The 14,422-nt window shown below is 38.8% G+C and overlaps 1 protein-coding gene across 9 annotated transcripts; it reads left to right on the top strand.

Annotated features, from left to right (window-relative positions):
- The first annotated feature begins 759 nt into the window (after positions 1-759).
- Positions 760-14,422, top strand: LOC133715725 (uncharacterized). 9 transcript variants are annotated; one of them, XM_062142344.1, is made up of 20 exons: positions 765-1,823; positions 2,374-2,916; positions 2,999-3,115; positions 3,192-5,177; positions 5,253-5,369; positions 5,546-5,728; positions 5,820-5,882; positions 6,579-6,650; positions 6,746-7,009; positions 7,812-7,931; positions 9,060-9,119; positions 9,970-10,010; positions 10,201-10,278; positions 10,371-10,455; positions 10,904-11,064; positions 11,158-11,254; positions 12,395-12,481; positions 12,637-12,744; positions 13,573-13,685; positions 13,795-14,422. In XM_062142344.1, the coding sequence occupies exons 1-15, from the start codon at positions 978-980 to the stop codon at positions 11,027-11,029; spliced, it is 4,701 nt and encodes a 1,566-aa protein (XP_061998328.1). In that variant the 5' UTR covers positions 765-977; the 3' UTR covers positions 11,030-11,064; positions 11,158-11,254; positions 12,395-12,481; positions 12,637-12,744; positions 13,573-13,685; positions 13,795-14,422. The 9 variants fall into 9 exon arrangements, with proteins under 9 accessions (XP_061998332.1, XP_061998331.1, XP_061998330.1 ...); XM_062142345.1 differs by having other exon boundaries at positions 2,999-3,076; positions 12,395-12,744; XM_062142342.1 differs by having other exon boundaries at positions 12,395-12,744.

The raw sequence follows: 14,422 nt of genomic DNA, 5'->3' as shown, positions 1-14,422 counted from the left end.
CTGTTCTCAGATCTTTTGTTTTTGTTTTTTTTTTTTTTCTTTTTGCCTTTTGGGCCCGAAAAATCCCGAGGACCGGCCCGGTTTTTTTCGGTCCGGGCCTTTCCGGTCCCTAAAACTTAAAAACAAAATTTGAGCTCGACCCGAAAAATTCGGGCTCGGTCCCGGGCCTTGCAAATTACGTACCGGGCTGGGACCGTGCCCAGGCCTACTACATCTTGATATAATTGGAATTCAGTTTTGGTTGGGTTTTGAAGATGAGTGATTTGGGTACAATTTGGCCACCGCTGAAACCTCTGTTCGTAGTGGCGGCTTTGGTTATTTTGGGCTACATTCAATTGAGTTATGCCTTTGAATGCATCTTGACATCCGGTTGAATTGTGAATTTGATGGAATTGGATGAGGGCAATATAGTAAAGTCAAGCAAGTTATCTCAACTTCTGAAATCCACAGTTCGGGAAGCAGCATTTCAGAAGCTCTACATGCTTAGGAAAGTGGGAGATTTTGATTATAATCGTTGTTTTTTTTTTTTTTTTTTTACCAAACAGCTCTAGCAACTTAAATTGAGAAATAAGTTGCTTAATCCATAATCACATTGGGGCCAAACCGTGCCTAATCCTAAATCACTTCTAATTTTCACATAATGAGTATCGTTAAAGCTATTGTAAATCTAACTCTTCAGAATTCTAACGCGGTTTGATATTTCAAATTGACAATGGTCCAAAACTAAACCGCTTAATTTCCATGTCACGATTCTCGCTAGATTATCAGACACCGTCGTGTTTTGCGATAATTGCGGTAAAAGAATTAGACAAAGCGCGCTGGAGGTGGGTGAAATTAAATCCAAAAATTCCAATGAATGCCACCTAACACCTCATACCCGCAAAACCGGTGAGTGTCTGCCTGAGAAGAAGAGCTTAAAACCGGTGCCCCATTTCTCTCGCCATTTCCGTCTCTCTCTCTCCTCCGAAACCAAAACCATGTCGAAACCAAACCCTAAATCCCCTTACAATTCCCGCATAGCTCAGAACCAGCTCATCGACTCCCTCACCTCCCACATCTCCCTCTACAATTCCCACTCCCATTCCTCAGACCCCAAGCCCAACCCTAACCCTAGGTCCTCCATCCTCAAATGGTTCTCCTCCCTCACCCTCCACCACCGCCAAGCTCACCTCACCGCCGTCGATCCCAAATTCGTCCGCCTCCTCCTCCAAATGCTCCGCAAGCTCCGCACGCACGGCCACGGCTCCTTCATCATCCTCCCCGACCTCCCCTCCGGCGACCTCCCCACGCTCTGCTTCAAGAGGTCCGGCGGGCTGTTGTCTAGGGCTGCCGAGTCGAACGAGTCGGAGAAGATGGTGTTCGAGTCGACTCGGTTGTTTTCGTCGAGGGAGGGAGAGAAGGTCGAGGAGTGTTCGTGTTCGGTGAGGGAGATTGATACGGTGACGGTGAGTGAGGGGTTGGTTGAGAATTTAGATAGGTTTGTGGAGGCTATGGATGATATATCAAATGGGGGCTTCCTGAGAGGTGAAGACAGTGATTTGGGGTCGGATTGGGTGGAATTGAAGTGGTTGAAGGACAAAGGGTATTACAGTATGGAAGCTTTCGTGGCGAACCGGTTAGAGGTTGCTCTGAGGCTTGCTTGGTTGAATTCGAACAATGCAAGGAAAAGAGGGGTGAAGTTGAAAGAGAAGATCAGCGCGGCGGGCGTGGCGGCCAATGTGTATTGGAGGAAGAAGGGGTGTGTGGACTGGTGGGGGAATTTGGATGATGCGATGCGGAGCAATGTAGTGACTTCAGTGTTGGGGAAAGCAGCGAAACCGTTGGTACATTTTCCGAACTGTATAATTTTATAGTAGTTTTTTTTCAGTGTGGTTGTGCCACAATTTAATAGCTGTAATAGGTGGAGAATGCAAGAAGGGTTATGATTTTTTTTTTAACATATATTGTTGGAGTTATTCTGCTAGCATATTAGTGATAGAAAACTATTTCTAGTGAATGCTGCATTAATATGCATAGAGACGAGAGGTTATAGGTAGAAATAGTGTAAAGAGATGTGGAAATGCTAAGATCAAATTATTCAATGAAAATGCTATTCTCTCCCAAATTTCGTATTTTTGTCTAGAACTCCATGACCTGCATTGCCATGCATATCTGAGCAAAGAGTGTCTTTGGTCGTCCACTTTAAGTATTGCATCAAATACTTTTATGTATAGCAGTACTCATGTATGAAAGAAATGGAGTTCTTAAAATCTAGTTCATATTGGGCAGGAGGTTACAATGTAGTGTTAAAATCTTGAGATGCTTTTTGTATAATGTAGCATAAGTTGATTACCAGAAGAATAATGTAGCTTACTTTGATCATTTTAAATTTAGATTCATGAGATTCTGAAGGGAACAAGTAGTGGGGTAGAGGATGAAATGTGGCTCGCCAACACAGGAATGGAGCAACCATTGAGGTACAACCATAATGTATCTATGCGCAAGACTGTTCCAAAACTTGTGGCTGACACAGAATTTGGGTCAAGCATTATCCCAGCTTCTCTTTCTGGGAAACCTGCTTCCTTAGCCGATGCTTTTAATAATCTCTTTGTGCTTCAGGATATCATAACGATGATATCATTATGTCGCCATAATGAATATGATAAAGGGAAATTCTTCTATAGCACATTGAGTTCAATTTCTACCATTTCTGATTTTATACTAAGAAAAATACGAGGATTTCTCATGGTTCTTTTGCTTGACTGCACAAAACTTGAACTTTTAGCAGAGGGAAATGAAAAATGCTTACCTAAGAAACCCAAAGCAAAGCCTAGTGCTTCTAGCCGTAAAAGTAAGGGGAGGTCCCACAATATGAAAAGGCCAAATCCTGTTCCAAGGTCATGTACAGATGAATTTTTGTGTGAAACATCTGCCAAGGTACTCTTTCAGTTCACTGATGTCCTTTTGGATGCAGAAACACATTTTGGAGTTAGTTTTAATTGCTTCAATGTCATACCAGGATCTTAGTACATTGGCTTATAAAGAGAAGGCAGATTCAGTGGAGTCCAAGACGACACATACTATACATCAAGAGAAGGTGACTTTCAGAGAGTCGTCATCATCAAAAGATGAAATGGTTATACTACTTTTTAATTTGAAGCACATTTCTCATTGGTGATTTAAATGGTTTGTAACTGGTAGCTTGTCATCAGGAACATGCACAAGCATTGGCTGTTGGAAAAGTTCAGACAGCTGCGAGGAAGGGTAGGAAAGGAAAAGGCAAAAAGAAAAGAACTGGCTTGAGGAGTGCTAATGATATGGAGAAATTTGATAGATCATTCATGGAAGCTTCTTCTTCTTCTTCTTCGGTCATTCTTGAAGATGACGCTGCAAAGTCTGATCAGGTTTCTGGTGATACAGCCTACCAGAACATCAGATGTGATAATTCAGCTAGTTGTAACATCCCTTTGTCAAATTCAATTCCTTCTGGTTCTGCGAATGGACCTCTTAAAGATGAAGATGCCACCAAAAGCATTCAAGAGAATGATGGTATTGGTTCTAGTGCCACTTTCTGTCATAAAGTTCTGGAAAGTTACCAGTGTTTAAATAATAATACTGAAATCCAAACGAAATGTTCTGGATCAGAAACTGAGGCCTGTAAGGTAGATGGAAACTTGATAAAGTCTTCAGTGCTTGAGGTAGATGATAAAGTTTCCCATCCTAAAGATATTGACTTGCAGGGCAAGCTTGCTGTTAAGTCAGGTGCGAAAGAAGTTTTGCCAGCCAAAGAAATAAGAGCTTCTGATGTAAACGAGGAAGCTGTTCTGTTGCAGGACCAAGAGAGTGGAAATAATATATATCACACTAGGGCTCCAAGTTCTTTTGATTGCCCTCCTTATGAGTGGCCGGGTGTAGCTTGTGCCTATTTTCCACCTGTTAACTCACATCTCCCACCTGCCACCGATCGATTGCATCTGGATGTTGGTCATAACTGGCAGAATCACCGCCAGTCTTTTCTACCCACAATACATCAGGTGAGAAACTCAGCAATTGAAGGTGGGTGTAATCCAGTTCTGACTCGACCATTGCCAATGAGTATAGATTGGCCCCCAATGGTTCGAAGTGCTCGTAGAGTGGCTCCATACCGGACCTGTAATTATGATTCTGGGTTTGTCTCAAAAAAGCAGTGTACTTATCCACAGCGGTTTGCACACACTGTCCAAATAAATGCAACAACCATGGATGATGAAAGGAAGTATTCTTGGGATTGCGCAGACCTACCTGATCCAACAAAGGCATATGAACTAGTGGATGAATGTGACAGTCACTGGATATCTGAGGATGAAGTTGAGGTGCAAGCATTTTCTGGGGCAGATTATAATCAATACTTTGGTGGTGGTGTGATGTACTGGAATCCTTCTGATCATACCGGGACAGTTTTCTCTCGCCCTCCTTCCCTTAGTTCTGATGATAGCTCATGGGCTTGGCGTGAAGCTGACATAAATAGGGCTGTTGATGATATGGTTGCTTTTTCTTCTCCGTACAGTACAAATGGTTTGACTTCACCTACTGCTTCCTTCTGTTCTCCTTTTGATCCTTTGGGATCAGGAAACCAGCCTCTTGGATATGTTATGTCAGGAAATGAAGTACCAGGCAAGGTGCTGCATCCCTCATCAACAATGGGAGACACAGTAGTAGATGAGGAATCCTCTGGATCTTTGGCTGACGTAACTGGTGATATTGAAGGGAAGACAGGCGATTCATTGCCTTACCCCATTTTGCGGCCAATCATCATATCAAGATCAAGAGACTTTAAGCGCAGCCATGATCATAAAAGCCCATGTGTTCCTCCTACTATGCGCGATCGACCTAGGATAAAGCGGCCACCGTCACCGGTGGTGCTTTCTGTCCCACGCGCTCCACGACCACCTCCACCATCTTCTGTGACTGACTCGAGGAAACACGGGGGATTTCCAACTGTTCGTTCTGGTAGCTCTAGCCCAAGGCACTGGGGTATGAGAGGTTGGTTCCATGATGGAGCTAACTTGGAGGAAGCTTGTTTACGCATGGATGGTGCTGAAGTTGTTTGGCCATTTAGAAATAATATTTCAGGCCGCCCATTGATTCAGCCTCTTCCTGCACCTCTGTTGCAGGATCGACTGATTGCTATTTCTCAACTAGCACGTGATCAGGAACATGTAAGATTGTAAGATAAGCATTAATGTTTACAATCATAAAATATAACAGCGTCTGATGGTATTTTCATTGTACAGCCGGATGTTGCATTTCCCCTTCAGCCGCCTGAGTTACATAACTGTCCAACACGGAAGGCATCTCTCTCTCTGATGCATAGCCTTGTGCATGATGAGATTGAATTTTTCTGCAAGAAGGTACAATCATGATCTATCATCATTATCATAATATTATCTCTTCTTCACCATCACTATTTTTCATTTTTCTTTCTTTCTAAAATTCTCCAATCAGAATGTTTGTCAAACATTTGTAGCTTTGATCGTCTTCAATGTGTTGTTACATTCTACTGAATGTTTGATATGATGGGTTCAAGGTTGCTACGGAGAATATGTCTCGGAAGCCCTACATCAATTGGGCTGTCAAACGAGTTACACGGTCTCTCCAGGTGCTTTGGCCCAGATCCAGGACAAATATATTTGGTTCAGTTGCAAACGGTTTGTCCCTTCCAACTAGTGATGTGGACCTTGTGGTTTCTCTACCTCCTGTTAGGAATTTGGTAAAATTTTCTCAATATCTAATTTCTCACTTAGATTGATCTCTTTTCCGGTACTTACATAGGAAAAACTTATCTGCTGACATATTTCTAGGAACCCATTAAAGAAGCTGGGATATTGGAGGGTCGAAATGGTATTAAAGAGACATGCCTTCAGGTATGTTGGCAATGCTATATCACTGTTTTAGTGGAAGGTTGATGTCAGTTCATTTGATTCGTTTATTGGTTGAGATATGCGTACTGAGACTGTTTGGGTGTTTCAATGAATGAGTGGAGTTGTTTTATACACTGGCTTATCAATGTTTCAAAGGAATGGATGAACAATGTTTTTCTCTGCAATCTGTTTATGGAAGATTTTATAGGGCCTACATGCATTGATACATTAATGTAGACCAGTTCCATGTTGTGGTAGATAAGCTCCATAGAATGGTTACTAGTATACTAGCTCCCACTGGTCTACCACTAGATGCAACTGGTCTACCTCTAATTTGAGTTGGTCTACATTAATCTATTGATGCATTAATGTACCTAAGCGGCACCTGCAGTTTATGTTGTCCATTGAAAGGGGCTACATGAGGTTGGGGACACTGGTGACTTCTTCTGTTGAACCATTTAGAATTTTGCCTCCTGATTAGTTATTGAACTATTTAGTTTGAACTTCCATGTTTTTTGGGTACCAATCTTAATTTATTCCTACATGTATCCCATGGACAGATAAGCATTTGTTTTTCGGTCACCTGATTTGTTCTCTCCCTTTGTGTTGCTACAGTTGCAAACCCCACCCCTTCCAGTAATATCTTGATTATTTTTCCTGTTGCTTGTTGAGTAACATTGTCTTGTATTGGTCTTCCAGCATGCTGCCAGGTATCTTGTCAATCAGGATTGGGTTAAAAATGATTCTCTTAAGACCGTGGAAAATACAGCTGTAACTCCTCTTTCTTTCAACTTTTTTTTCCCTTTTCTTATTCTAAGCTTCTTTCATTTTCATGCTTTTACTTAATGTTCCCTCTTTGCTCGTAGATACCGATTATAATGCTTGTGGTGGAAGTTCCCAATGATCTAATTGCCTCATCTTCGTCTAACGTGCAATCACCAAAAGAAGAGGCACCTCACAGTACTGGTGAACCAGACTGTAATGTGCACTCCAGTGGGATTATTTTAGAAGAATCTGCTATGCCTAAGTGCCCCCAGATAACTTATGATGCTACAAAGGATTCAGTATCAATTCGCATTGACATCAGTTTCAAATCTCCATCTCATACAGGATTTCAAACTACACAGCTGGTAACTCTCTCTCTCTCTCTCTCTCTCAAACTAAACCCTCGCACACGAATGCAGTTACAAGTGTGACACGTAATTGAGGGCTGTTGTGAACTTTAGTTTTTGCAAATCCTTGTTAATTCCATGCCAAAGAATCAAATGTGCTCTTTCAACCATTCTAATTGGGGTTCTTAAGCATTCTGTGCAGAATGTACGGTCTTTTTTTTTTTATCTCAGGGAGCCTCTCTTTTGTTGAGTTTCATAACAGCCTTGGGCTCTCCTGCTGTGAATAAAAGTGAAGACTAAATCAAAAAATCATTCTCATAATTTGATACTTAACCTTTGTTTTAAGAGAGCAATGTTGGATTTGGATTTTCTCTGGACTGCGCTCTTATACATTTGGTACTATTAGGATCACCCAGTTGGTTTTCTGATATGTGAACTCTTATACTTTTACTTATGGAAACGGTCATATAGTTTAAGTGCGCAGGAGCATGACACCATTCTCCTCCCAGTAACGCTAGTCTTTGCAGTTTACTGGCTTTTACTTGTTGTTTCAAGTTTATCATTTTCCTTCATACGTTCTTGCCTCCAATATACAGACATCCATTCTCAGGGAAAAATGACATATTCTACCATACTCATGATATATTCGTTGGATGCTTAACCTTTATTTTTTACTTTTATTTTTTTATAGATACCTGTTCTATATGTTTTAATCTTTTTAGTCTATTTTTCTTGAGACACTTTCATTGACATTTATACTTTAAAGACTACATTCTTAATGTTTATTTATATTTTTTAAACTGTAGATAGTCATTTGCAGGTTAAAGATTTAACTGAGCAGTTTCCAGCCGCTACACCCCTTGCTTTGGTACTGAAACAGTTCTTGGCGGATCGTAGTCTGGATCAGTCTTATTCTGGTGGCTTGAGTTCCTACTGCTTGGTGAGTAATGCTGGAACACCTCTCGTCGGGCTTAATGTAATTAAATTATATTGATGCTTAGTTTTTAAATTTAACCATGTTTCAGTAGGGACAAAAATGGTATCAAAGGTGATATTGAGCTTTATATATTGACTGAACATTATGCTTCATCAAAGTATACTTTTCTTCCTTTCAAAAAGAAAAAAAAGGAAAAAGAAAAATACTTTGCTTTAATACTTAATCTTTTGCTGGTCAGTAGTGGACTTGATAGATCAACTCATACAATTAGATATGTAGTGTGGCCACAAAAAGGTACCAAATCATTGAGGGTTTATCTCAGAGATTGTAGCTTTCTGATCAGTCATAGAGACTTTAGATATGGTGATGCTTTGTCAATCACCAATTTTTGACAAAGTTGAGCAAGCTAGTCTATTAACAACTTTTGTGGTTGCAAAGAGGGAAATGATAGTGCAGCTAGATTTCTATTTAAGTCTCCGGTAATGCTTTACAATTGTGACTGGGGATAGGCTCACAAAGTTCTGTCCATCTTGAGTTGATTTCAAAGACCAGCAACAAAGGAACTAAGATTGCTGAAATTTTCATTCTTTATGGAACTGATAACCTATTTGACTAGGCTGTAAATATTAGATCACGAGTTTGTGCACTACCTAAGCATCGTCTTTGTGATACGTACTTAGTCAGTTGGGGATAGGGCATATTCTAGTTGGAAAGGATGTTTAAGTTCACATATTCTAGTTGAAAAGCAAATGTAACAAAATATGAAGTTGGGGAGCCAAGTGCTATGTGTGATTTGGAGAGTTTTTCTTTGTTTAAGAAAGTTGAAGATAAATTAGAACCAGCCCTTGGCTACGCATGAAGTGTCACTTGATTCCCTACTCAATTTTAGGAAGAACGAACATGTCAAATCTACTCGAGCAATTTAAGTAACTTGGCAAATGGCTCTACTAACCTGTTGTTCTCTCTTAGTGGAGCATTGCATGATATAGTTTTGCATTTTGAAAGTTTGTTGCCTTTTCTTTTAGTCAGGTCTTTGGTTTGATTTTTAGACATATTTGCTGGTAAGAAAAATGCAAATAATTCAACAGGTACTCTATGTTTCTTTAACTTGCTGTTTCACTCTTATTGTAGGTACTACTAATTGTGCGTTTTCTCCAGCATGAGTATCATCTTGGCCGACCTATCAACCAAGTAATTCCATTTGCCACATTATATATTTGTTTTGTTAGTATGCTATGGTTTCTATTGGATGACCATATATCATACTAGCATTTATAATCTTCTCTTTCGTATGACATAGTAGGATACTTTGTACATATATAGTTTTTCCATGGATCATAATACGATTGTACTGTGGTTTCTAACTCTGTTTTTGTTGTAAAGGGTGTGAAGCGATGTGTGAAAACATGTATTTAACTAAAGAAACAAGAATATAGGTATTGCATATTTAAAACCTTAATTAAAAATTAGAAAGTAATGGATTTATATGCGTGGTGTCAACCATTTTCTCTCTGCTGCACATTTTAACTTGTTTCCCGTCTTGCATTGGGCCATTGGCTTTGCTGCCATGGCATAACTGTAGTTGCCTAGGTGAATGCTTGTTTGATTCAATAGTGGGGAATTTTTTTCACTAAACAAAAGGGATATTTCAGGACTTTACGCTGTTTTGAACTGGCTTTTGCCTTGCCAATGTAAGTAAGAACACCAAATATAGAAATCCACAATTCCTGTAGTGATAGAGTTTTGATGGGCTGTAGACACCCAGACCAGACTGCTTTTATGGACCCTAACCACCCAAAAGAAATTCCATGCTCTTGCAAAGCACTGAGTAAAGATTCCAGATATTTTGTGCAATGCTGGAAATAGTATTCCATGTCCTGATAGTTTTTCTCCTGGCTTATTCTGGTGAATTTCATGTGGCTGGGTTTAGTTTGAAGTTCCATTTCAACTTCAGTACTTTCTGTCCTTTTCTTTTCCACATTTGTGCCAATGATTATTACTAGATTGCTTTTGCTTAACCGCTATACTAATGATCTTGCAGAACTTTGGAAACCTTCTGATGAATTTTCTTTATTTTTTTGGGTAAGCCAATTGCTGATAACGATTTCTTCTGGTTTATTTATTAATTAATTAATTAATTTTTCTATCATTCATCGTGCTTCTTCGATTTAGCTTTACATTGATGATAAGCCTACTTTTTTTTTTATTATTTTTTTTAATAATACAGGCATTAAATGGCTTTTGTTTAACATTTGATATTTTTCATCCCTAGGAATGTTTTTGATCCTCGGCAAATGCGTATTTCCGTACAGGGAAGTGGTGTTTATATAAAGAGGGAAAGAGGTTGCAGGTAATGATGCCATCCTTTGCTTTCTTATCTGTGCATGACATATGGATTTCTTGTCTTCCACTACTTATATCTTGTTCGTCTACTCCATGTAGCATCGACCCCATACACATTGATGATCCCCTTTTTCCGACTAATAATGTTGGACGCAATTGCTTTCGGATACATCAGTGTATCAAGGTAAACTGTGTTATTTTTTGGTGGGGTTATCATGATATTTGCTGATCAATTCCCGATTAATTTATGCGAAAACCTGATGTTTGTTGAGAGAAAACTGCTTAAATAAACAATTGCAGTTGTCAGTAGTCATTACTGATGAATCAGTATATTTCACACAAGTCTGAATGTTATCAAATAATGTGAGTATTCTGGAGGAACTCAGTTTCAAGGATGGGTAGGTATACCCCGTCTGGAGACTGGCCCAATTCTTTACATATATGTACATATATATTTTTATTTCATTTTTTATTATTATATAAAAATTACATACTAATGAAACGCAAGTAACACTTTAATTAGCTGCCTTTTCATTTATCTGTGTCAACATTTTGATCATCAGATTTATAGAATGAAGTATATATATATACACGTATGCTTCTCACTTCAAGACTATCATTGGCTGATGTAGGCGTTTTCAGAAGCTTATTCTATTTTGGAGAATGAGCTTGCTTCTCTTCCTAATGATGATGATGCATCTTCAAGCCCCCCATATAGACTGCTTCCTAAAATCATCCCGAGTATTGATCTAACATAGGCGCGCTGTTGTATGGAGGTCATATGTGGCAGAAGGTAATCTAGGATTGAAATGATTCTTTTGCTTCTCAATTGTAATTTTCTTATCTTTTTTCAATGATTTTTTCTTTCCCTCTTTTGCTCCGGCAGGTGGGCGGGAAGTTGACAAAAATTACTGAATAGTGGCGTCTACTTCTTTCATCAAGCTGGGGTTTACTGTTGGAAAGGGGAAGTGGCGTTATAGTAGGTAATTTGGTTATGATTTTACGTCTCTCGTCTCTTTGTTTTGTTGACTACGTACTATCTTTTGCTTATACATTTGTCTTGCTAGTGATATCAATTTGCACCAATATTGACACTCATTTTACGGTTTTACCTATTTAGAAGTTAAATACAACTTTTCTTTCAACCATTACCTTAGAGACTAATTCCTCAAGATGCGAATTGACTTTCCTATGAGATTCAGAAGGGACTTCGATGTAGATTTTGGAACTTTATTGCAGAATAAAGTTTATATATCTAATGAGTTGAAAGTTAATAAGATGCCTAAGTGGTATCCATTATAAAATAGAAGGTTACAATAATATAGAAGTACTAGGGATTGTTTCTAGTTACGAATATTGTTGGTTGGTTTTGTAGTTTCAAGGGTGTCCCATTTGATTTTAGAAAAAGTTATTGCATCTTAAAATGTGTATTTCATCTTTGATGGTCCTGGCGTAGGTGCTACTGCCAGTCTGCCACTAAAGATGGATACCATACAAGTGTCCTTACTCATCTACTTTGGCAACTTAACATAATAACAGTAGTAAGAAATGACAGAGAGCAATAATCATGATCATTATGTCATGGTCAATTTCTGCAGGGATTGCTTGGTTATTTCCTTCTTCTTGGGTGGAACTTAACCCAAGTTCATATGCCCATTATAACCCAAGTTCATATGCCCATTATGTCTGACCTTTTTTACCCAATTTCTCTGAAATGGTGGGAAATTGGGAACCTATTGTTGTGAAATAGTGCTGAACTATTTCCTTTCTCCATAAAAGTACCCTTTTTCCCCTTCAAAAAAAAAAAGTACCCTTTTCCAGTCTTCATTCTTACCAAGCTTGGACTGTAGCTTGCTATGGTTGAAAGCCCATTTGTTATTTTCTCTTTTCTCTGGTTATATTAATTATTTGGTTGTGGTCCTTGTGAATTTATTTGGTTTTGGAAGCTATGTTTTGCATGAAAAATTAGAGTGTGTCTTTTCTGACAAATGTGCCAAGAGAATGTCAAAAAGAGGATTTTCACGTTTTCTTTCAACACTTGAGGATTTGGATCATGAGACCCTGATTTTGTTATACTGTGATTATCATATCTTTTCTTATTATACTCATTACGTTATTTTCAGTCGAAATGGGGAGTTTGCCAGCTGCAGTCTGTGTACATCTTCGAGTCTGGTTTGACTTGTCAAATACTGTGCCACCTCCCTTAATTAGTAGGTGCAACATCACTTCTGGGCTTTTATTCTTGCTACATTCGAGGACTTAAACATAAAGACAAGCCAAGTAAACTTGTTTAGATTTTCCCCAACATAAATAAAGTGATGGGAAAGTGCACTTACTGTTCTCCGGGTTGCATCTCCACTAGCAGAGTCAATTTTTTCATACACTGGTGAGATGTATGTTTCATTCCTTTGGGTGGAAGAATGATCAATGAAGCAGAATCAGCTTTCGAACTATTTATGGGAGATTGCTTATGGTAATTCTAATATAAATCTCCAGAGTCTGCTTATTGTGCTGAATTTTAGGTTCTCCATGTTTGTGCTATATTTGGGGTGATGGTCAAGTCACTTTTTGATTTTTATGTTGTGTTTACATGGTGTCTTCGGGTTTATATCAAGTTCTGGTTAACCAGCTGCTAACTAATCGTGTCAGATAACTTTTGAAACCTGATTTGGTTTTCGATGGTGTTGCCTGGGGATAACCAAAAACTGGAGATTAAGAGCCGTAATCTCTATACCATTTCACCCATGATTCTCTTCAATGTTCTGAATGCTGGCAAAACCAAGAAAATAGACATTTATATTTCTCCGAATTATTTCTAGGATTCCTTGAACCTTATACGATACTGAAAAGAATATTAGTTCATCAAGTTTGTCGCGTCACAGTATGTTGTTTATATGTAGCACCACCAATTCATATTAGTAGTGTGATTTTTCATTTATTATTATTATATCTTGTCAAGTAATAATCAACCTGCGCATTTCGTGTTGTGTTTGGGGAAGCTGCTCATTCTGTGTTGTGTTTAGGGAAGCTGCTCATTAGGTTGAAAACTGCCTTCCCTAATTCGGGCACAAAGCATGAGTAAATTGTAGTTCATGATGTATTTTGGGAAGATATATACAGTTACAGTGCTGTCCCATGTTTCACCTTTCTTTGGTCAATTCTTTTTCTCACATATGCACATTCTTGCCCCCCCCACCACTTTTCTTTTAATGATTTTTTTTGGTTTTTGTTTTGTTTATACAATACTATTCTTACTTTCCCTGTTTAATTTCTGTATATTGGTTTCTACTCTCTTTTATAGGACCACGAGATTGAGCCATAATCATCACTGGGTACATTGCCTCTCAAAGTCTTGGTACGCTTATGAACTCTGCTCATATGGTTCTGCTACAGGGGTCAGCTACAGAAAGCAAGGTCGGTCAACTGATTGTGCATCCTATACTGTTCTTGAACCTTTTATGCACTTTTGATTAGGATGTAAGTGTAACTAACCATTCTGTACTCTTTACTTTTTTGCTTGCAGGTTAGGTACAGTCGATGTATTTAAAAGATGGACATCATTCGTTGTGTGGTATACTAGAAAGCTCGAATTTCTGCCATCATGCCATGCAAAGTGAAGTATTACATTCCTAGCCGAATGTGTTGCTCAAATGATCTTACAGCTTAGTTTTGTCAGATTGTTTTGCCATTCTACAAAATGGTAGGATGGTTATAATGTTGGCCACCGCAGAAAACAGGTAACCAGCTCTGGAGGCCACCACAATGAATACTGTTTATCTAGGCAGAAGATCAAAAACAGCTGTTTAACTATGTCAAAATCAGACTGATTGATCAGCTCATTGGCAAATAGGTTTTGTATACTGAAGTGAAAACTGTAGTTTTATGTAGATGATCTGTTTATCTAACATTATGGAGGCAGTTGGATGTCCTGATTAGATTTTAAAGAAGCGAGGTCGCAAAGCAAGAGGGGAACTTCAAACCCCCTAGCTCTGAATCAGAGAAATTTACTCGCATATTCCGGTTGCCTGGAATATTGTACTGAAATACATAGCAGAACGAGGAAATCTTACTTGTAAATAAAAATATATTAGTGTTCGTAACATTCAAGTGCACTTTGAATATATGGTAATGATTAATTTTTTTTCGTTTTT

This window comes from Rosa rugosa, chromosome 6 (genome assembly GCF_958449725.1).
Source record: "Rosa rugosa chromosome 6, drRosRugo1.1, whole genome shotgun sequence".
Lineage (NCBI taxonomy): Eukaryota > Viridiplantae > Streptophyta > Magnoliopsida > Rosales > Rosaceae > Rosa > Rosa rugosa.
Note: the sequence above shows the minus strand (reverse complement) of the source record. Positions and strands in the feature narration are given on the sequence as shown.